Source organism: Oncorhynchus masou, chromosome 17, assembly GCF_036934945.1.
Source record: "Oncorhynchus masou masou isolate Uvic2021 chromosome 17, UVic_Omas_1.1, whole genome shotgun sequence".
NCBI lineage: Eukaryota > Metazoa > Chordata > Actinopteri > Salmoniformes > Salmonidae > Oncorhynchus > Oncorhynchus masou.
The window spans coordinates 43,920,795-43,944,115 of NC_088228.1; the positions used below are offsets into that span (position 1 = coordinate 43,920,795).

Consider the following 23,321-nt stretch of genomic DNA (forward strand, 5'->3'; position numbering starts at 1 on the left):
ACATTTTCTAGTCCCATTTAGTGGGAACGTTGCAGGAACATTCAGGTGTGGCGGCAGGGTAGCCTAGTGGTTAGAGCGTTAGACTAGAAACCGAAAGGTTGCAAGTTTGAATCCCCGAGCTGACAAGGTACAAATCTGTCGTTCTGCCCCTGAACAGGCAGTTAACCCACTGTTCCTAGGCTGTCATTGAAAATAAGAATTTGTTCTTAACTGACTTGCCTGGTTAAATAAAGATAAAATAAAAAAAAGGTGTCCAGTTATGAGGATTAGGAGAATATTCCACACATTTTACACCAAACATACACAGAACATGGTTGCCATGTTCTCAGAATATAAGATATGAATGTTCTAGACCCGTTTCATTAAAACGTTGCAATACACAGGTTTAAAACAAAGGACATTCTGTCATTGTCCTGAAATTGCATCCCGTAGTTGCCTCATCACAGTTGACGTTGAGACTGGTATTTTGCGGGTACTATTTAATGAAGCTGCTAGTTGAGGACTTGTGAGGCGTCTGTTTCTCAAACTAGACAATCTAATGTACTCGTCCTCTTGCTCAGTTGTGCACCAGGGCCTTCCACTCCTCTTATTATTCTGGTTAGAGACAGTTTGCGCTGTTCTGTGAAGGGAGTAGTACACAGCATTGTACGAGATCTTCAGTTTCTTGACAATTTCTCACATGGAATAGCCTTCATTTCTCAGAACAAGAATAGACTGATGAGTTTCTGGCCATTTTGAGCCTGTAATCAAACCCACAAATGCTGATGCTCCAGATACTCAACTAGTCAAAAGAAGGCCAGTTTTATTGCTTCTTTAATCAAAACAACAGTTTTCAGCTGTGCTAACATAATTGCAAAAGGGTTTTCTAATGATCAATTAGACTTTTAAAATTATAAACTTGGATTATGTAACGGCGTTCTTAGTTTGTCGCAAGAAAGTCGGACCGAAATGCAGCGTGTTGGTTACTCATGTCTTTAATGAAACAAATGACGATACATGAAATAACTTCTAAATACAAAAACAACAAACGGAACGTGAAAAACCTATACAGCCTGTCTGGTGAACACTACACAGAGACAGGAACAATCACCCACGAAATACAAAGTGAAACCCAGGCTACCTAAATACGGTTCCCAATCAGAGACAATGAGAATCACCTGACTCTGATTGAGAACCGCCTCAGGCAGCCAAACCTATGCAACACCCCTACTCAGCCGCAATCCCAATAACTAAAAAAACCCACTATGAAATACAACAACATAAACCCATGTCACACCCTGGCCTGACCAACTAATTAACGAAAACACAAAATACTAAGACCAAGGCGTGACAGATTAGCTAACACAACGTGCCATTGGAACACAGGAGTGATGGTTGTTGATAATGGGCCTCTGTACGCCTATGTAGATATTCCATTACAAATCAGCCTTTTCCAGCTACAGTAGTCATTTACAACATTAGCAATGTCTACACTGTATTTCTGATCAATGTGATGTTATTTTAAAGTACCAAAAGTGTTTTTCTTTCAAAAACAAGGACATTTCTAAGTGACCCCAAACTATTGAATCGTAGTGTACATGATTACACTGTTCATTTATAAAGTAGTTACTATTCAACATGTCTATACCGGGGATCTAAACCCACAACCTTTAGGTTCACGGTATTCTGATCTTTAAAAGCACCGCGTGTGTGTCCCTAACCTTGCCAACAGACAAAGAGCTGTGAATGGAACACCACAGAACGTTCTAGAACATTCGTATCTTATATTCTGAGAACATGGTAACCATGTTCTGTGTATGTTTGGTGTGACATTGATGAAATGTTCTCTTAACCCTCAGAAATCTGGACACATGAATGTTCTTGCAACGTTCCCAGAAATTGTGTCTATAAAATTAATATCTTATATTCTGTGAACATGGTAACCACGTTTTGGGTATGTTTTGAGTGACGTTGATGTCCTAATGAGACTCCTAAGGGAATGTTCTCCAATGTTGTGGGAACGTTTGTTGTTAGCTGGGTTATAGGAGTCATCGCTCTTAGAGATGAACATTTATTGCGAGCATTTTAGTCAAACCACTCAAACACTGTGACATGTTTAAATCCTTAAGGACCAACAGAGAGCGAGAGACAGAGAGACAGAGAGAGAGAGAAAGAGAAAGAAAGAGAGAGAGAGAGAGAGACAGAGAGAGTGAGAGAAAGCGAGAGAGAGAGAGTGAGCAAGAGCGAGAGAGACAGTGAGACAGAGAGAGTGAGCAAGAGCGAGAGAGACAGAGAGAGACAGAGACAGGGAGAGAGAGAGAGAGAGCTTTGTGGTTCTACAATTCAGTTACTCAAATAGCATCAATCCAACAACCAAATTATACATTCAAAACTCATGCCCCTTGTCTTGAAATCATAGGAAGCAGGAGGAAGACAAACCGTCTGTAAGGAATTCCATTTAAGATACAGTAAGTGATAGGTTTGGCCTAGTTTTCAGTCCCACCCTGTCATTCACAAACATTACTCCCTGTACATCAACCACAGACTGTGTTACAATGAACAGTCTGCCCCTCTCTGACCACACCATCCAACCACACCATCCAACTCCATTTCCCATATACTCTCCCTCTTTATTCTTTTCAGGTCAGAGAGGTCATGCCCCGCCCACTTCCTCTTTAGCTGAAGAGTCTTAGGTCAATAAGGGCTGGAGCTGAGAAGAGCCAATTACTATTCTCCTTCAGCTGGGCTTATAGAGGAGGTAAGGAGGATTGGGCACAGAGAAGGGGATTTGGAACGACCCTAACCCCCTCCCAACAGCGTGTCTCTATTGTTTTAAGTTGCATCAGCACGGATCTGAAAACAACACAGGCCAACACTGGCCTACACAGACCCAAATGTAGGAAAATGAAAATGCCTTCACCGAAACCTGCTTCTACCAGTCCAGTTAGTTCACACCAGAGCAGATGAAGGAAGGGAAACCAGTCATTGTGCCAAAACATAGAGTGATACCTCTGTCCTCAAATCACTTTAGTGGAAGACGATTTGGGTAAACATTAGCCCCTAAGGGCCGTTGTATCTGTCACAGTTGTCGACTCTGAATGTGAGATGGTTTTACACCTGAGTTGTTTCAGTGAGACTTCCTGATTTGAATTAAAACAGATGATTGTAGCATTGTTTCCGACTAGATAAGCCTCTGATCAGAGTGTGCAGCATGAACACTGACAGTGAATGTGTCACGTAAACAGGAGGTGGTGCTGACTTGTGGAAGCAGGCAGTTTCTGAACAGTTTTCGTGAGAAGTAAAGAACTGGAGATATCCCTGTATGGAGAAGAAGGCCTATAGTTTGAGCCCTGACTGGCGACACAGAGGGAGACAGGGGGCTGGGGGAAAGATCAAAGTTCCCCACTAAAGTCAGTTTTGTGTTTCGCCCCCTAATAGTGACGATTTAAGAAAGGTACTGGAAGCTGATCCTAGACCTGATCCTATTTCCAACAGCAGCACAATATCATCAATGAAATGAGCAGCCCTATTTCAACTCCATAAACAAGAGACAGAATGACAAACAGACAGACAAACACGGACCTATTTATGTATATATTAAAACAAAGCTCTCGGTTGAGCTGTTACAGTACATTTTCACTGTTAACTTAGCATATTAATTATGCTTTTTTTAAAAGATGCCTAAAGCCTCCTCAAAAATATAGGCCCATATGTAAAAACCAAACATTTGATAAAATATCGGTCTTTAATCTTATAAATGTACAAATACTTACACATTTTGCTGCACAGGCATATAAAATGTACCTGTACCTGCCATATGGGGCCCAGATCGACACTGATGTGAAGGGAGATATGGGTTTAGGGAGGGAGATATGGGTTTATGGAGGGAGATATGGGTTTAAAGAGTGAGATATCGGTTTAGGGTGGGAGATAAGGGTTTTGGGAGGGAGATATGGGTTTAGGGAGGGAGATATGGGTTTAGGGAGAGAGATATGGGTTTAGGGAGGGAGATATGGGTTTATAGAGGGAGATATGGGTTTATGGAGGGAGATATGGGTTTAGGGAGGGAGATATGGGTTTATGGAGGGAGATATGGGTTTAGGGAGGGAGATATGGGTTTAGGGAGGGAGATATGGGTTTAGGGAGGGAGATATGGGTTTATGGAGGGAGATATGGGTTTAGGGAGGGAGATATGGGTTTAGGGAGGGAGATATGGGTTTAGGTAGAGAGATATGGGTTTAGGGAGAGAGATATGGGTTTAGGGAGAGAGATATGGGTTTAAGGAGGGAGATATGGGTTTAGGGAGGGAGATATGGGTTTAGGGAGGGAGATATGGGTTTAGGGAGGGAGATATGGGTTTAGGGAGAGAGATATGGGTTTAGGGAGAGAGATATGGGTTTAGGGAGGGAGATATGGGTTTATGGAGGGAGATATGGGTTTATGGAGGGAGATATGGGTTTATGGAGGGAGATATGGGTTTAGGGAGGGAGATATGGGTTTAGGGAGGGAGATATGGGTTTATGGAGGGAGATATGGGTTTATGGAGGGAGATATGGGTTTAGGGAGGGAGATATGGGTTTAGGGAGGGAGATATGGGTTTATAGAGGGAGATATGGGTTTATAGAGGGAGATATGGGTTTATGGAGGGAGATATGGGTTTAGGGAGGGAGATATGGGTTTAGGGAGGGAGATATGGGTTTAGGGAGGGAGATATGGGTTTAGGGAGGGAGATATGGGTTTATGGAGGGAGATATGGGTTTATGGAGGGAGATATGGGTTTATAGAGGAAGATATGGGTTTATGGAGGGAGATATGGGTTTAGGGAGGGAGATATGGGTTTAGGGAGGGAGATATGGGTTTAGGGAGGGAGATATGGGTTTAGGGAGGGAGATATGGGTTTATGGAGGGAGATATGGGTTTATGGAGGGAGATATAGGTTTTTGGAGGGAGATATGGTTTTAGGGCGGGAGATATGGGTTTAGGGAGGGAGATATGGGTTTAGGGAGGGAGATATGGGTTTATAGAGGGAGATATGGGTTTAAGGAGTGAGATATCGGTTTAGGGTGGGAGATAAGGGTTTTGGGAGGGAGATATGGGTTTAGGGAGGGAGATATGGGTTTAGGGAGAGAGATATGGGTTTAGGGAGGGAGATATGGGTTTATGGAGGGAGATATGGGTTTATGGAGGGAGATATGGGTTTAGGGAGGGAGATATGGGTTTATGGAGGGAGATATGGGTTTAGGGAGGGAGATATGGGTTTAGGGAGGGAGATATGGGTTTAGGGAGGGAGATATGGGTTTATGGAGGGAGATATGGGTTTAGGGAGGGAGATATGGGTTTAGGGAGGGAGATATGGGTTTAGGGAGAGAGATATGGGTTTAGGGAGAGAGATATGGGTTTAGGGAGAGAGATATGGGTTTAAGGAGGGAGATATGGGTTTAGGGAGGGAGATATGGGTTTAGGGAGGGAGATATGGGTTTAGGGAGGGAGATATGGGTTTAGGGAGAGAGATATGGGTTTAGGGAGAGAGATATGGGTTTAGGGAGGGAGATATGGGTTTATGGAGGGAGATATGGGTTTATGGAGGGAGATATGGGTTTATGGAGGGAGATATGGGTTTAGGGAGGGAGATATGGGTTTAGGGAGGGAGATATGGGTTTATGGAGGGAGATATGGGTTTAGGGAGGGAGATATGGGTTTAGGGAGGGAGATATGGGTTTATAGAGGGAGATATGGGTTTATAGAGGGAGATATGGGTTTATGGAGGGAGATATGGGTTTAGGGAGGGAGATATGGGTTTAGGGAGGGAGATATGGGTTTAGGGAGGGAGATATGGGTTTAGGGAGGGAGATATGGGTTTATGGAGGGAGATATGGGTTTATGGAGGGAGATATGGGTTTATGGAGGGAGATATGGGTTTATGGAGGGAGATATGGGTTTAGGGAGGGAGATATGGGTTTAGGGAGGGAGATATGGGTTTAGGGAGGGAGATATGGGTTTAGGGAGGGAGATATGGGTTTATGGAGGGAGATATGGGTTTATGGAGGGAGATATAGGTTTTTGGAGGGAGATATGGTTTTAGGGCGGGAGATATGGGTTTAGGGAGGGAGATATGGGTTTAGGGAGGGAGATATGGGTTTATAGAGGGAGATATGGGTTTATAGATGGAGATATGGGTTTATGGAGGGAGAAATGTGTTTATGGAGTGAGATATGGGTTTATGGAGTGAGATATGGGTTTATGGAGGGAGATATGGGTTTAGGGAGGGAGATACGGGTTTATAGAGGGAGATACGGGTTTATGGAGGGAGATACGGGTTTATGGAGGGAGATATGGGTTTAGGGAGGGAGATATGGGTTTATGGAGGGAGATATGGGTTTATGGAGGGAGATATGGGTTTAGGGCGGGAGATATGGGTTTAGGGCGGGAGATATGGGTTTAGGGAGGGAGATATGGGTTTATGGAGGGACATATGGGTTTATGGAGGGAGATATGGGTTTAGGGAGGGAGATATGGGTTTAGGGAGGGATATATGGGTTTAGGGAGGGATATATGGGTTTATGGAGGGAGATATGGGTTTATAGAGGGAGATATGGGTTTATGGAGGGAGATATGGGTTTAGGGAGGGAGATATGGGTTTAGGGAGGGAGATATGGGTTTAGGGAGGGAGATATGGGTTTATGGAGGGAGATATGGGTTTATGGAGGGAGATATGGGTTTATGAAGGGAGATATGGGTTTATAGAGGGAGATATGGGTTTATAGAGGGATATATGGGTTTATAGAGGGAGATATGGGTTTATAGATGGAGATATGGGTTTATGGAGGGAGAAATGTGTTTATGGAGTGAGATATGGGTTTATGGAGGGAGATACGGGTTTATGGAGGAAGATACGGGTTTATGGAGGGAGATACGGGTTTATGGAGGGAGATACGGGTTTATGGAGGGAGATATGGGTTTATGGAGGGAGATATGGGTTTATGGAGGGAGATATGGGTTTATGGAGGGAGATATGGGTTTATGGAGGGAGATATGGGTTTATGGAGGGAGATATGGGTTTAGGGAGGGAGATATGGGTTTATGGAGGGAGATATGGGTTTATGGAGGGAGATATGGGTTTAGGGCGGGAGATATGGGTTTAGGGAGGGAGATATGGGTTTAGGGAGGGAGATATGGGTTTATGGAGGGAGATATGGGTTTATGGGGGGAGATATGGGTTTAGGGAGGGAGATATGGGTTTAGGGAGGGAGATATGGGTTTATGGAGGGAGATATGGGTTTATGGAGGGAGATATGGGTTTAGGGAGGGAGATATGGGTTTATGGAGGGAGATATGGGTTTATGGAGGGAGATATGGGTTTAGGGCGGGAGATATGGGTTTAGGGAGGGAGATATGGGTTTAGGGAGGGAGATATGGGTTTATGGAGGGAGATATGGGTTTATGGGGGGAGATATGGGTTTAGGGAGGGAGATATGGGTTTAGGGAGGGAGATATGGGTTTATGGAGGGAGATATGGGTTTATAGAGGGAGATATGGGTTTATGGAGGGAGATATGGGTTTATGGAGGGAGATATGGGTTTATGGAGGGAGATATGGGTTTATGGAGGGAGATATGGGTTTATGGAGGGAGATATGGGTTTATGGAGGGAGATATGGGTTTATGGAGGGAGATATTGGTTTAAGGAGGGAGATATGGGTTTATGGAGGGAGATATGGGTTTATGTAGGGAGATATGGGTTTAGGGCGGGAGATATGGGTTTAGGGAGGGAGATATGGGTTTAGGGAGGGAGATATGGGTTTATGGAGGGAGATATGGGTTTATGGGGGAGATATGGGTTTAGGGAGGGAGATATGGGTTTAGGGAGGGAGATTTGGGTTTATGGAGGGAGATATGGGTTTATGGAGGGAGATATGGGTTTATAGAGGGAGATATGGGTTTATGGAGGGAGATATGGGTTTAGGGAGGGAGATATGGGTTTATGGAGGGAGATATGGGTTTATGGAGGGAGATATGGGTTTATGAAGGGAGATATGGGTTTATGGAGGGAGATACGGGTTTATGGAGGGAGTGACACCACAGGTCATTAAATGGCATGTATAGTGTGTGAGTGTGTGTGCGTGCGTGTGTGTGTGCGTACGTGGGTGTGTGTGTGTGTGTGCGTACGTGGGTGTGTGTGTTTACGTGTGTGTGTGTGTTTACGTGGGTGTGTGTGTGTGTGTGTGTGCGTGCGCGCATACGTGGGTGTGTGTGTGTTCACGTGTGTGTGTGTGTGTGTGTGCGCATACGTGGTTGTGTGTGTGTGCGTACGTGGTTGTGTGTGTGTGCATACGGGGTTGTGTGTATGTGCGTACGCGGGTGTGTGTTTACTCTCTTTATCTTTGTATGCTTCCAAGCTCAATCGACCACATTCACATGGTGATGATGACTATTATGGTTGCTATGGGCGTCTACCTTCATCTCATGATGCAAGCCCCACAGTTGCTCAGCAACCCCACCCTGCCCCACCCCCATACCGACCCTTCTCCATGACCCCACCCCCACCTGGCAGCACACCTTGACATGTGTGGCCAGGTTCTTCTGGGTGCTGAACGCCTTGGCACAGGCCGGGCACGAGTGCCCTCTTTCTCTGGAGTGTACAGAAGACAGGTGTCTGTGTAGATCAGTACGGTCTCTGAAGTGTTTCAGACAGTAGGTGCATTGCATCAGCTTCCTCTTGAAGTGGATGGTCTTCTCATGTCGGTCTGCGTTGGACTTGAGCGTGAAGGTGGCTGGACACTGGGAGCAGAGGTACCGTGCTGGGAAAGGCTCACCCACCGGGAGGCGATAGAGAGACTGGGAAGGAATGGGGCCCTGAGAGAATCCGTGAGTCTGGTTGTGGTGGTGGTTGGCTTGGGGGCCTTGTGGGTCAGGCCAGTCCAGGGAGAGGGCCATGAGGGACAGGGTGTGGCGGTACTCGTGCCTCTTGAGCTGCTCCAGGCTGCTGAACAGCCGTTTGCACAGGGAGCAGGCCAGCTCCTGGGGCCAAGCAGGACCCAACAGGGCCCCTCTCCCCCCACCTTCCAACACCTCCACCCTGGACACACCATGCCTCTCTTCAGCCATCTGATCCCCCTCCATGGGAGATGGGCCATGCTCCAGAACTAGGAGAGAGAAGAGGAGGAGAAGGAGATAGGGGGGAGGAAAGCATGGAGATAGAAAGAGTGTGGGAGAGAAAGATATAGTAATGTGAGAACAATGGTCAAAAATAAAGAGAGGAATTTTAGAATGTATATGTTCAAATTAAAATCAACCGGTCAGGCACCATGCATACCTTTGTTGTATCCCTGATTAGAATCATTTTCATCCACCTAAAAACACAGGATACACAGTTACAAACACACCCTGGCTCTATAATGTATGGAAGAATATTCTTTAGACATGCAGGCAAGGCAAGCTGTGAACACACTCACACAGAAAGAGAGAGAGACACACACAAAATTCACACATCTTGAAGAACAAAAGACACAAAAAGAAGACAAACTGTAAAAGAGAGAAAAAGTCAGAAAGCAAATAAATAAACAACACTTCAAATAAACCAAAACAATATTACAAACAGAGATTAAAAATAGGTCAATGTTTGGGTGAGGTCCTGCCGATCTAAGGGCTATAGTCTGTGGTCAGTGTGGCATTATAACACAATCACCCTTCACTCCTTTAATCGTAACATAACAGGTGGAGAGTGAGAGAGAGAGAGCGCGAGAGAGAGAGAGAGACCAAGAGAGAGAGAGAGCGAGAGAGAGAGAGAGAGAGAGAGCGAGAGAGAGAGAGAGAGAGAGAGACCGAGAGAGAGAGAGAGAGCGAGAGGGAGAGAGAAAGAAAGGGGGTTGAGGGAGATAAGTTAATATTTATTCGTCTCTCTGGAAAGGAGGTTAGAGAAGCACTTTTGTTTGTTCAATGACCACTCCCATGGGTGTGTGTGTTCATCCCCAAACTAAAGCCTACACCTCCTCCACATCCACCCCTCCCTCCTTCCTTAAGAACAGACACCATGCACTGGGCAAACAGATGGCTTGTCCACAGAGATACGGAGGCTTGTGGGGAGGGAGGTCCACTGAAACCAAATGCCCCACACATACACACACACACACACACACACACACACACACACACACACACACACACACACACACACACACACACACACACACACACACACACACACACTGGTAGAATGGAGCAGGCAATTTCCTGCGGTCTCAGTGCGAGCCTCTTATTGTCAAAAGATATTGATTCTATTCAGTCCCCAAACCGTTCTGTTATCTAAACCATCTATAGCAGTGGTTCCCAACCTTTTTTGAACTGTGGCACATCTTAATGGGGTCATCAAAGCCCTGCTCCATGTGTTTCTATAGCAGAGGCTGTGGTACTGTGAAGCCTCATCAAAGCCCTGCTCCATGTGTTTCTATAGCAGAGGCTGTGGTACTGTGAAGACTCATCAAAGCCCTGCTCCATGTGTTTCTATAGCAGAGGCTGTGGTACTGACGCCTCATCAAAGCCCTGCTCCATGTGTTTCTATAGCAGAGGCTGTGGTACTGTGAAGCCTCATCAAAGCCCTGCTCCATGTGTTTCTATAGCAGAGGCTGTGGTACTGTGAAGCCTCATCAAAGCCCTGCTCCATGTGTTTCTATAGCAGAGGCTGTGGTACTGTGAAGCCTCATCAAAGCCCTGCTCCATGTGTTTCTATAGCAGAGGCTGTGGTACTGTGAAGCCTCATCAAAGCCCTGCTCCATGTGTTTCTATAGCAGAGGCTGTGGTACTGTGAAGACTCATCAAAGCCCTGCTCCATGTGTTTCTATAGCAGAGGCTGTGGTACTGACGCCTCATCAAAGCCCTGCTCCATGTGTTTCTATAGCAGAGGCTGTGGTACTGTGAAGCCTCATCAAAGCCCTGCTCCATGTGTTTCTATAGCAGAGGCTGTGGTACTGTGAAGCCTCATCAAAGCCCTGCTCCATGTGTTTCTATAGCAGAGGCTGTGGTACTGTGAAGCCTCATCAAAGCCCTGCTCCATGTGTTTCTATAGCAGAGGCTGTGGTACTGTGAAGCCTCATCAAAGCCCTGCTCCATGTGTTTCTATAGCAGAGGCTGTGGTACTGTGAAGCCTCATCAAAGCCCTGCTCCATGTGTTTCTATACCAGAGACTGTGGTACTGTAAAGCCTCATCAAAGCCAGGCTCCATGTGTTATCTGACCGGCATTGGTGCTCTCAGGTCAAAATACCATGTGCTTTCCACAGGTCACGTTCATAGCCAAAGTTAAAAAAAGGTTTTGAACACACCGGTTGAAAACCACTGGTCTATAGGACCACATACAGTGTCTCACTAGAAAACTAATATCACATCTGCTAATATTACTCCCTACTTACCATCAACTCTGAGCTAGGTGTATGCAATCTGGGTTGTAGGTGTACTGCATGTGCTTATGTTAAGTTCATTAAATGGTAATAAAATCATGAAAAAAGGAAAAGACAAAGGAACACATGAACGACAAAAAGATAGACAGGAAGGAGAAGGTTGGGCAGACAGACTGTACGGACAAACATATCACTAGTAATATCACAGGGAACTAAAACAGGAAATACAATAGATTCCACACACAGTCAGCTAGACTAGAGTGAACAAACACGCACAATGGTAGAGGGGTTGGGGGAAGGGTTGAGATATGACCCCCAGGGGTATACAGCCCCCACCAACCCCACGCCTACCCACAGGGTATAACCAGAAGGAGAAGGATGAAGTTGTCCCTGGGCACTGATCTCTCGTCATGTTTACATTCCTCTTCCTCATTGTTAAGGTTATAATCTAGTGAGGATAAGCTGATCCCAGATCAGTGCCTGAAGGCCAACTTCCACCCGGGGTACACATGGATATTTCTGCTTACCTCTGGTTGGGGTGAACAGGGCTCAGGGCCCTTCAGGGCCTCTTCTTCATCCATAGCCAGCTCCACTGAGTGTGAGTGGAGCGCTGAGCGGGGTCCCCCAGGCCGCAACCCAGGGGCCATCAGAGGCCTGGCCTCGGAGGGCTGCGGGGGGGCAGTGGGTGGACGGCGGGAGGATGGTTGGGGTGGTGGAAGGGGAGGTGGGAGGAGAAGAGGAGAGGAGGTGGAATAGGAGGAAGAAGCAGCCCCTTGTTTGCTATCAAATGTGGCCCCTGCGGCTCCTGCTGTGGCCCCTGGTTGGAGTGTTGGACTGTGGAGGTGCTGCTGGTAGTGGTGGTTGTTGTGGAGCCCTGAGGAGCACAGGAAACTAGTCTCACCCACCCACTCTGGACAAACTGCAACCAGCTGGCTGCGTCCACACAACAGCAGCACAGAGAGAGAGGGGGCAAGGGGGCAACCGCATCGCCACAGCCAACCCAGCGCAGAGCAGAGGAGGAAGAAAGAACAAAAATATGGTCCTCTCCTCTACCAGACAGGAGGAAAGGGTTAGGGGTTGGTTCTCGGTTTTCTCTCTCTTTTTTCATTCATCCTCTTGTTCTCCTTCCACCCACGTGCGCACAAAGAGGACGGACGAGTCATTGAGTGTGTGTGTGTGTGTGTGTGTGTGTGTGTGTGTGTGTGTGTGTGTGTGTGTGTGTGTGTGTGTGTGTGAGAGATGTTTGAGAAGACGAATTATGATCTTTTGTTCAGTATAAAATACTGATTTCAATCAGCTGTCTATGAGAGCATCCATTTTAGGGAGAGCCAGGGACGTCACTAGAGATTCATGGATAGGGGGGCTAAGCCTCTTTTAGGGGGGTCTGGGAATACTCCCCCAGGGCTTGTTTTAAAGCCCCCAAAATGTGTTTTCGTCATGTATTTTTAGTGTAACAACGGGTGTAAAATCTATCAAAATAAGGTTATTTTTGGTCAAGGTTGGCCTCGTAGTTTGTGTTAGACACTGATCTAATGTTGTTAGTCGTTAGTCATTAGCTAGCCTACAGTTGAACTGGTAAAACGTTAGTCGTTAGCTAGCCTACAGTTGAACTGGTAAAAGCTTAGTCGTTAGCTAGCCTACAGTTGAACTGGTAAAACGTTAGTCGTTAGCTAGCCTACAGTTGAACTGGTAAAACGTTAGTCGTTAGCTAGCCTACAGTTGAACTGGTAAAACGTTAGTCGTTAGCTAGCCTACAGTTGAACTGGTAAAACGTTAGTCGTTAGCTAGCCTACAATTGAACCGGTAAAACGTTAGTCGTTAGCTAGCCTACAGTTGTACTGGTAAAATGTTAGTTGTTAGCTAGCCTACAGTTGAGAAATTGAACTGGTAAAACATTAGTCGTTAGCTAGCCTACAGTTGAACTGGTAAAACGTTAGTCGTTAGCTAGCCTACAGTTGTACTGGTAAAATGTTAGTTGTTAGCTAGCCTACAGTTGAGAAATTGAACTGGTAAAACATTAGTCGTTAGCTAGCCTACAGTTGAACTGGTAAAACGTTAGTCGTTAGCTAGCCTACAGTTGAACTGGTAAAACGTTAGTCGTTAGCTAGCCTACAGTTGAACTGGTAAAATGTTAGTCGTTATCTAGCCTACAGTTGAACTGGTAAAATGTTAGTCGTTAGCTAGCCTACAGTTGAGAAATTGAACTGGTAAACATTAGTCGTTAGCTAGCCTACAGTTGAACTGGTAAAATGTTAGTCGTTAGCTAGCCTACAGTTGAACTGGTAAAACGTTCGTCGTTAGCTAGCCTACAGTTGAACTGGTAAAATGTTAGTCGTTAGCTAGCCTACAGTTGAACTGGTAAAATGTTAGTCGTTAGCTAGCCTACAGTTGAACTGGTAAAATGTTAGTCGTTAGCTAGCTTACAGTTGAGAAATTGAACTGGTAAAACGTTAGTCGTTAGCTAGCCTACGGTTGAACTGGTAAAATGTTAGTCGTTAGCTAGCTTACAGTTGAGAAATTGAACTGGTAAAACGTTAGTCGTTAGCTAGCCTACAGTTGAACTGGTAAAATGTTAGTCGTTATCTAGCTTACAGTTGAGAAATTGAACTGGTAAAACGTTAGTCGTTAGCTAGCCTACAGTTGAGAAATTAAACTGGTAAAACGTTAGTCGTTAGCTAGCCTACAGTTGGAAATTGAACTGATAAAATGTTAGTCATTAGCTAGCCTACAGTTGGAAATTGAACTGGTAAAACGTTAGTCGTTAGCTACCCTTTTCTATACATGACCTACTGATATTTGTTTTGCAATGGCCTACTGAATGAAAGCAATTGAGTATGAAATGATATGTGCCTGATGTTACGTAATCTGTCTCATGTATAGCCTGGCATCGATAGCAAAATGACATTAAACGTTAACTAGATATCATCTGTCTCATTTATAGCCTGGCACAGATAGCAAAACGACATTAAACGTTAACTAGATATCATCTGTCTCATTTATAGCCTGGCATCGATAGCAAAACGACATTAAACGTTAACTAGATATCATCTGTCTCATTTATAGCCTGGCACAGATAGCAAAACGACATTAAACGTTAACTAGATATCATCTATCTCATGTATAGCCTGGCACAGATAGCAAAACTACATTAAACGTTAACTAGATATCATTTGTCTCATTTATAGCCTGGCATCGATAGCAAAATGACATTAAACGTTAACTCGATATCATCTGTCTCATTTATAGCCTGGCATCGATAGCAAAACTACATTAAACGTTAACTAGATATAATCTGTCTCATTTATAGCCTGGCACAGATAACATTGTATTCATGTAGTTTTGCTATCTGTGCCAGGCTATAAATGAGACAGGTGATATCTAGTTAACATTGTATTTAATGTAGTTTTGCTAACTAGATATCATCTGTCTCATTTATAGCCTGGCACAGACAGCAAAACTACATTAAATACAATGTTAACTAAATATCATAACTCATGTTGAATTTAAAAGACACTGTTAACGTTTCCATTAACTAGCTCCCAACGTCTGCTACACTGTAACTTACAGGCTGCCTCACATAAAAACGTATTGGTTAATAAAATCTTAAGGCTAGGGGGCAGTATTCGGAAGTTCGGAAGACTGACGTGCCCAAAGTAAACTGCCTTTTACTCAGGCCCAGAAGCTAGGATATGCATATAATTGGTAGTATTGGATAGAGAACACTCTGACATTTTTAAAACTGTTAAAATAATGTGTATATCAGAACTGATAGGGCAGGCACAAACCCGAGGAGAATCCATCCAGATATTTTTGTTTTTGAGGTCACCACCCATTGAAATGCTTGTCTATGGGAAATTCAAAGGAAATCCTACCAGATTGCAGTTCCTGTGGCTTCCGCTAGATGTCAACAGTCTTTAGAAAGGGTTTAAGACTTGTTTTTTGAAAAATGAATTAGTAGTTGTAGTTTTTCGAGGTGGCTATCATTTTGACTGTAGTCTTGTGGCGCACGTGGATGAGGGGGTGCACCTCGTTATTTATCTCCGGTATTGAACATACTACATTCTGTCTTAAATTGTATGGTTTATTTACATATTAGGGAACCTGAGGATTGATTAGAAATGTTGTTTGACTTGTTTGGACGAAGTTTATTGGTAACTTTTGGGATTCCTTTGTATGCATGTTGAACTAGTGGAACAGGTGGATTACTGAATCAAACGAGCCAACTAAGCTGACTTCTTTGGGATGTAAAGAAGGACTTTATCAAACAAAACAACCATTTGTTGTGTAGCTGAGACCCTTGGGATTGCAAACAGAGGAAGATCTTCAAAGTAAGTGATTTATTGGATCACTATTTCTGACTTTTGTGACACCTCTGCTGGTTTGGAAAATGTTTTTAATGGTTTTGTATGCGGTGCGCTGTCCTCAGATAATCGCATGGTACGCTTTCGCCGTAAAGCCTTTTTGAAATCTGACAAAGCGGCTGGATTAACAAGAAGTTAAGCTTTAAACTGATGTATGACCCTTGTATTTTCATGAATGTTTAATATTACAAACGCTTTCTGTCATTTGAAATTCGCAATCTGCAATTTCACCGGATGTTGTCGAGATGGGACGCTAGCGTCCCACCTAGCCAAAGAGGACGCGTTTGATCAGTTGTGTTGTGACAAGGTAAGGGCGGTATACATAAGATGGCCCTATTTGGTAAAGTCCATATTATGGCAAGAACAGCTCAAATAAGCAAAGAGAAACAACAATCCATCACTACTTTAAGACATGAAGGTCAGTCGATCCTGTCAGAGCCTTTTCCTGTTGTTGTCGAGGTGGGGCACTAGCGTTCCACCTAGCGCTAGGTTAACAAAGTTTTGATTATGACCAAAGTCTATAGTAGTGAATACGCTCTCTCTGTTCTAACTTACCACACATTCACATCGTAGCCTGTCTGCATGAATCCGTCCTGTCAGAGGCTTTTCCTGCCAGTTTACTGTTAGCTGGCAGTCTCAAGCCACAGCAGTAGCTAACGTTAACCAAAATGTTAGCTACAAGTTGACCTAACTGTCACTAGCACGTGCAGCAGCCTCTGCACCCCCCCCCCCCCCCCAGGTGAAGATGCGATGGAACGGTTGACGGAAGAAGATAAAACATCTGAGAAAATATATTAACTGATATAGTGATTTAATGAATAAAGCCCCCTAAAATAGGCGTAGTGACTTCCCTGGCTGGAGCGAAGGTTGGTCTAGTCAGGAAAAGAAAGGATGAGCAGAGTCACCCATCAAATATGTATATATATATATGTCCTTATTGGGTGCAACTTCTAAGAGTTAAGTATTAGTAATACATTTCAAATCAAAGTAAATACATTCTGATAGTCAACAACAACAAACTGTCTAAATATCCCTGAAAACATCCACCGTTTCCTCCTCCACACATCCTACGATTAGCTAGAAGCGTTTAGAAGGGTTTCCTGGAAGTCAATTGTAGCATTAGAGGTGCGTGTGTGTCTGTGTGTGTCTGTGTGTGTCTGTGTGTCTGTGTGTGTCTGTGTGTGTCTGTGTGTGTCTGTGTGTCTGTGTGTCTGTGTGTCTGTGTGTGTCTGTGTGTGTCTGTGTGTGTCTGTGTGTGTCTCTGTGTGTCTCTGTGTGTCTCTGTGTGTGTCTGCGTGTGTCTGTGTGTGTTAATGTATGTACAGTGGTGTAAAGTAACAAAGTAAAAATAGTTTGGAATACTACATAAGTCATTTTTCATCTATCTGTACTTACCGATTTATATTTTTGACATATTTTACTTTTACTCCACTACATTCCATAAAAGATATACACTGAACAAACATGCAACAATTTCAAAGATTTCACTGAGTTACAGTTCATATAAGGAAATCAGTCAATTGAAATGAATTCATTAGTCCCTAATCTATGGATTTCACATGACTGGGAAAACAAATATGCATCTGTTGGTCATAGATACCTTAAAAAAAGGTAAGGTCGTGGATCAGAAAACCAGTCAGTGTCTGGTGTGACGACCATTTGCATCATGCAGCCCGACACATCTCCTTCGCATAGAGCTAATCAGGCTGTTGATTGTGGAATGTTGTGCCACTCCTCTTCAATGGCTGTGCGAAGTTGCTGGATATTGGCAGGAACTGGAACATGCTGTCGTACATGTCGATCCAGAGCATCCCAAACATGCTCAATGGGTGACACGTCTGGTTAGTATGCAGGCCATGGAAGAACTGGGACATTCTCAGCTTCTAGGAATTGCGTACAGATCTTTGCGACATGGGGCCTTGCATTATCATGCTGAAACATGAGGTGATTACGGCAGATAAATGGCACGACAATGGACCTCAGGATCTCATAACGGTGTTTCCGGGCATTCAAATTACCACCGATAAAATGGAATTGTGGTCATTGTCCGTAGCTTATGCCTGTCCATGCCATAACCCCACCACCATTGGGCACTCTGTTCGCTCCCCCACACGACGCTATACCCGCTGTCTGCCATCTGTCTGGTACAGTTGTAACTGGGATTCCTCCGTGAAGAGCACACTTCTCCAGCGTGAAGTCGGTTACAAAACCAAACTGCAGTCAACTGCATTCGGCAAAGTAATGGTGGCAGTAATGGAGGGGATGGCTGACGGGCTCCTAACCAAATGTGCTATTTTATATGTTTTTGATGATAATCTGTAGACCACACTATCTACCAAGAGAGTTAAGTGGTAGGCCTGATCACCGACAATGATGAGAGCCTATAGGGAGGTCAGAGAACTGTCAAAACACTTTGTTATTGTTTTAACTGCTGATTGCTGCTTTAAGTTACAGTATATTTACTTTGACTAAGGTATGAAAATTGGTACTTCTTCCACTGCTGTGTGTGTGCATGCTTGTGTTAGTGCGTATGTGTGTGTGTGTGATACTGATGCCAAAGGAAGATTGGAGAGAGCTGATAGATATTCTGGTATGTTAAGGGTCCACATGACTGGGATTGAGGATTCTTTGCCTGTAGAACTATTTTGAACTATTATTTCCCTTACATTAAATTATTTGTGTGTGTGTGTGTGTGTGTGTGTGTGTGTGTGTGTGTGTGTGTGTGTGTGTGTGTGTGTGTGTGTGTGTGTGTGTGTGTGTGTGTGTGTGTGTGTGTGTGTGTGTGTGTGTGTGTGAGAGAGAGAGAGAGAGAGAGAGAGAGATAGAGGCCTCTCCCTTCCGTAAGAGCCTGTCAGATAAGTTGCAGTCTGTGACAGGACCTCAGTCTCTCCACTTAAAGCAAACCAACAGAGACATCTTTCTCTGGCACACTCAACAGTGTGTTTGTGGAGGGGGGGTCATTCAATCAAAGTGTTAAAGCACCAACCTTCAGTACTATTGTAGTGAAGCAAAAAGGGCATGACGAGTTTTAGAGTTGGACTCCTTTCTCCGTCTCCCCCCAAACAAAGACAGAAACAACTCGGCACAAAGGAGACAATCACCAGCCAAGGAAGGCAACACTCGTGCACGCTCACACACACACACACAAATATGCACTGGGAGATACTGTATATTCCAATGGTCCAAAATAACTTCACGGAGAGGAGCAGAGAGTGGGAAATGTAAATTGATGATTTAAGCTTTTATCATACCAATTACTAGCATCATGATCATAATCCTCAAAGCCTCATACACAAACACCTGCACGGACCCATCCACAACGTTCACTCACTCACTCACTCACTCACTCACTCACTCACTCACTCACTCACTCACTCACTCACTCACTCACTCACTCACTCACTCCAGCAATATGTTCTTTCACTGAGTCACAACTGAGTAATCCTCACCCGGGAGCCATCCCAGCACAATGTTCTTTCACTGAGTCACAACTGAGTAATCCTCACCCGGGAGCCATCCGAGCACTATGTTCTTTCACTGAGTCACAACTGAGTAATCCTCACCCGGGAGCCATCCCAGCACAATGTTCTTTCACTGAGTCACAACTGAGTAATCCTCACCCGGGAGCCATCCCAGCACAATGTTCTTTCACTGAGTCACAACTGAGTAATCCTCACCCGGGAGCCATCCGAGCACTATGTTCTTTCACTGAGTCACAACTGAGTAATCCTCACCCGGGAGCCATCCCAGCACAATGTTCTTTCACTGAGTCACAACTGAGTAATCCTCACCCGGGAGCCATCCGAGCACTATGTTCTTTCACTGAGTCACAACTGAGTAATCCTCACCCGGGAGCCATCCCAGCACAATGTTCTTTCACTGAGTCACAACTGAGTAATCCTCTACCGGGAGCCATCCGAGCACTATGTTCTTTCACTGAGTCACAACTGAGTAATCCTCACCCGGGAGCCATCCCAGCACAATGTTCTTTCACTGAGTCACAACTGTCCTCTCTTGCACCATCACACAGACCTGTTACATACTGAACACGCGCACATACGCAAGCATACATACACACCAAAGCCAACAAGAGAATGGTGATTCTATTTCAGTGGTAATGTGTGACACTCAAACAGTAGCTATAGTGTCATGTACTATAACAGTAACTTTACGTGAGAGGGAGTGCCCTCCTTTGGGCAGGTATTCAAACAAGAGAGGGTTATCGTCTCCCAGCATCTCAGCCCGTAGCGACAGCAGGCTGTTTTTGCTCATCAATGCTGCCCTCAGATTGGCTACCAATGGGGTAGTCCTGCCCCCGGTCCCACCTCCGGCCTCATCTGATTCGCTGGCACCCAGGAAGTTGGCCTCGCTCGCTGCCAGAGACTCTTCCTGTTTGAGGAAATAGTCGAGACGTTCTCCGCGACTATCTGAGCTGTTGGGCTCCGTCACATCTGCACCTGGAGACAGACAGAGAGGAATCATTAATTACTCTTCACACATGACAATATAAACAATGTAGGATACCAAACCATTGACACGATTTCAAAAAGAAATCACAAAAGCAGTTGCCCTTACAGTTACTGATGATCATTATTCCTTTCTGTCTAACCTTCACATGTGTAAATGACAAATGGGACAGATGGGCTGTCTGGCTGTTGACAACATACATTTGGTCTTGACTGTTTTTCCATGAAAAACTTATCCTTTTAACTCTACCAATTACAACAAGGACCGGAAGCTGTTGACATAGCACACAACACAAATAAATCAGAGAGAGAGAGAGAGAGAGAGAGAGAGAGAGAGAGAGAGAGAGAGAGAGAGACAGAGAGACAGAGAGACAGAGAGAGAGAGAGAGAGAGAGAGAGAGAGAGAGAGAGAGAGAGAGAGAGAGAGAGACAGAGAGACCAAAGGAGAGAGATGGAGCACATGAGAGAGAGATACTGTGAGATACAGAGACAGGGAGATGGAGGGCAAGAGAAACAAGAGAAAGAGAGAGAGATACAGAGACTAAAGGCTTGTTTAGACTGCAGTGGCAGCCCAGTGACAGAGTAACGTAGAGAGGGTGTTGTGAACAGCTGTCAGCAGCAGACACACGCCTCTCCTCTGTAGATCTATATGTCTGTCACACACAGCTACTGACAGCACTGCTGGCGCACACACACACACACACACACACACACACACACACACACACACACACACACACACACACACACACACACACACACACACACACACACACACACACACACACACACACACACACACACACACACACACACACACAAACTCGCACAGCAACTGAGAAAGATAACAATTGAGAGAGAGAGAGCGAGAAGACAAGAGTAAAGGAGTAGGCAAAGAGAGAGAAAGAGAGGAAGTCAGAGCGAGAGAGCAAAATGATTTCTCAAGCAGGAATTTTGACTGTCTGGGAGTGGTCTGAGAGACAGGCCTAATTGGAGGATCTTAATGGGAGGAGCATGAAAACTAGCTGTTATTGGCTGACAGGAGGGCAAACACCCAGCCAAACAAGCACATTTCAGGTGGTCTTTTCAAAGGTGGTCTTACACTAAAAGTGAATTATCATTTTCACAATTTCACAGTATTATTCAAACCTCATAGTGTGTAAATATATATTAAAAACAAAAAACTAAATTTGGGTGAGAAGAAGCTCTACCAAGGTTTTCTAGCACACAGCTTTGACCTACTACAGTAGCTACTGTAGGTTGCTTAGGATTTAAACCTTCTGTACTTTGCTCCGTTCATCTTTCCCTCGATCCTAACTAGTCTCCCAGTCCCTGACGCAGAAAAACATTCCCAAAGCGTGACGCTGCCACCACCATGCTTCACCGTAGGGATGGTACCAGGTTTCCTCAATATGTGACATGTGGCATTCAGGCCAAAAATTTCAATCTTGGTTTCATCAGAACAGAGAATCTTGCTTCTCATGGTCTGAGAGTTTTTAGGTGCCTATTGGCCAACTCCAAGATGGCTGTCAAGTGCCTTTTACTGAGGATTGGCATCCGTCTGGCCACTCTACCATAAAGGCCTGATTGGTGGAGTGCTGCAGAGATGGTTGTCCTGGAATGTTCTCCCATCTCCACAGAGGAACTCTGGACCTCAGGTTCCTGGTCACCTCCCTGACCAAGGCTCTTCTCCCCCGATTGCTCAGTTTGTCTGGGCGGTCAGCTCTAGGAAGAGTCTTGGTGGTTCCAAACTTCTTCCATTTAAGAATGATGGAGGACACTGTGTTCTTGGGGACCTTTAATGCTGCAGAAATGTTTTGGTGCCCTTCCCCAGATCTGTGCCTCAATACAATCCGGTCTCAAAGCTCTTCGGACAATTCCTTCGACCTTGTGGCTTGGCTTTTTCTCTGACATGCACTGTCAACTGTGGGACCTTATACTGACAGGTGTATGCCTTTCCAAATCATGTCCAATCAATTGAATTTACAACAGGTGGAGTCCAAGTTGTAGTAACATCTCAAGGATGATCAATGGAAACAGAATACACCTGAGCTCAGGTTCAATTCACATAGGAAAGATGCTGAATACTTATGTAAATAAGGTATTGTATTTTTTATGTTTAATACATTTGAAAAAATGTCTAAAACCTGTATTCACTTTGTCATTATGGAGTATTGTGTGTAGATTGATGAGGATTTTTCATTTATTGAATCCAGTTTAGAATAAGGCTGTAATGTAACAAAATGTGGAAGAAGGGAAGGGGTCTGAATACTTTCTGAATGCACTGTATCTGCTGTACTGGTCAAAGCTGGAAAACCTTGGTGGGCTTCAGACCAATCCCTACTTCTCACTTGAAACATTGGTTTTTGTTTTTAATTTCCATGTTTTTACACTGGAAGGTGATTGTACAAAATGATACAACATTTCAACATGCAAAAAGTGTGTTTTGAAATTGTAATTTGCGCTTCAAATGTAATGTGTTTTGTCTCACATGACTTATTGCACCAGTCCTGGTTTCCCAGAAGCATCTTCAGGCATCGTTAAATCTCTGAGCGGTTTCCCAAAACCGTCGTTACTGAAGTTGCACTTGAAAACACTTGTTAATTACTGACTGCCTCAGATCGTATAACAGATAAATGGGGAGTTAGATACATTTTTGCACTTTATACACAGAAGATCTCTGTTCAACATAAAATCAAGATGTTTGGCCAAATGACCTACGTGTCCTTAAAAACTGCTAAAAACAAATTACCCAAAAAATGTTTGCTGTGTTTCGATGTGGAGTATATTCAAAACCTTATAGTCTGTTGTTTTATTGGTTTCTACTTTCCTAAAACAATCATTTAGGAGCCTCATGGTTCAGCTGTCAGAAACTTGAGCTCTAAATGCATCAGGGCATTGCATATACATACTGTAGGTGTCCACTGTATAGATTTCTCTATACTTGTCAGATTTCAGCTATAAAGATACAGGTGTACAGAAGTCATTCATTTTCTATCCAAATATTTATAAAGATAACGATTATATTGTTAGATTAAAAACATTCTTCCTCGCCTCAAGTTCAACTGTCAGGGCACTGGCTTCATAGGCCTGCAGTAGCTAAGCCTGATGATAGCTATACCACAC

At 44.4% G+C, this 23,321-nt stretch overlaps 2 protein-coding genes across 3 annotated transcripts in view; both read right to left on the reverse strand.

Annotated features, from left to right (window-relative positions):
- Nucleotides 1–23,321, reverse strand: part of LOC135559081 (zinc finger and BTB domain-containing protein 46-like) — a 173,176-nt gene that overhangs the window by 24,434 nt on the left and 125,421 nt on the right. The window contains exons 4-6 of one of the 2 annotated variants that reach the window (XM_064993448.1): nt 19,902–20,186; nt 11,896–12,242; nt 9,212–9,327 (exon numbers count right to left, since the gene is read on the reverse strand). In XM_064993448.1, coding sequence (XP_064849520.1) covers nt 9,274–9,327; nt 11,896–12,242; nt 19,902–20,186 — 686 coding nt within the window. In that variant the 3' untranslated portion in view covers nt 9,212–9,273. Of the gene's footprint in view, nt 1–9,211; nt 9,328–11,895; nt 12,243–19,901; nt 20,187–23,321 lie in introns of those variants that run through there. The other variant, XM_064993447.1, reaches the window with a different exon arrangement.
- Nucleotides 8,375–9,451, reverse strand: LOC135558066 (histone-lysine N-methyltransferase PRDM16-like). The gene is made up of 2 exons (XM_064991818.1): nt 9,291–9,451; nt 8,375–9,120 (listed from the first exon to the last, which is right to left on the reverse strand). The coding sequence occupies exon 2, from the start codon at nt 9,095–9,097 to the stop codon at nt 8,375–8,377; it is 723 nt and encodes a 240-aa protein (XP_064847890.1). The 5' UTR covers nt 9,098–9,120; nt 9,291–9,451.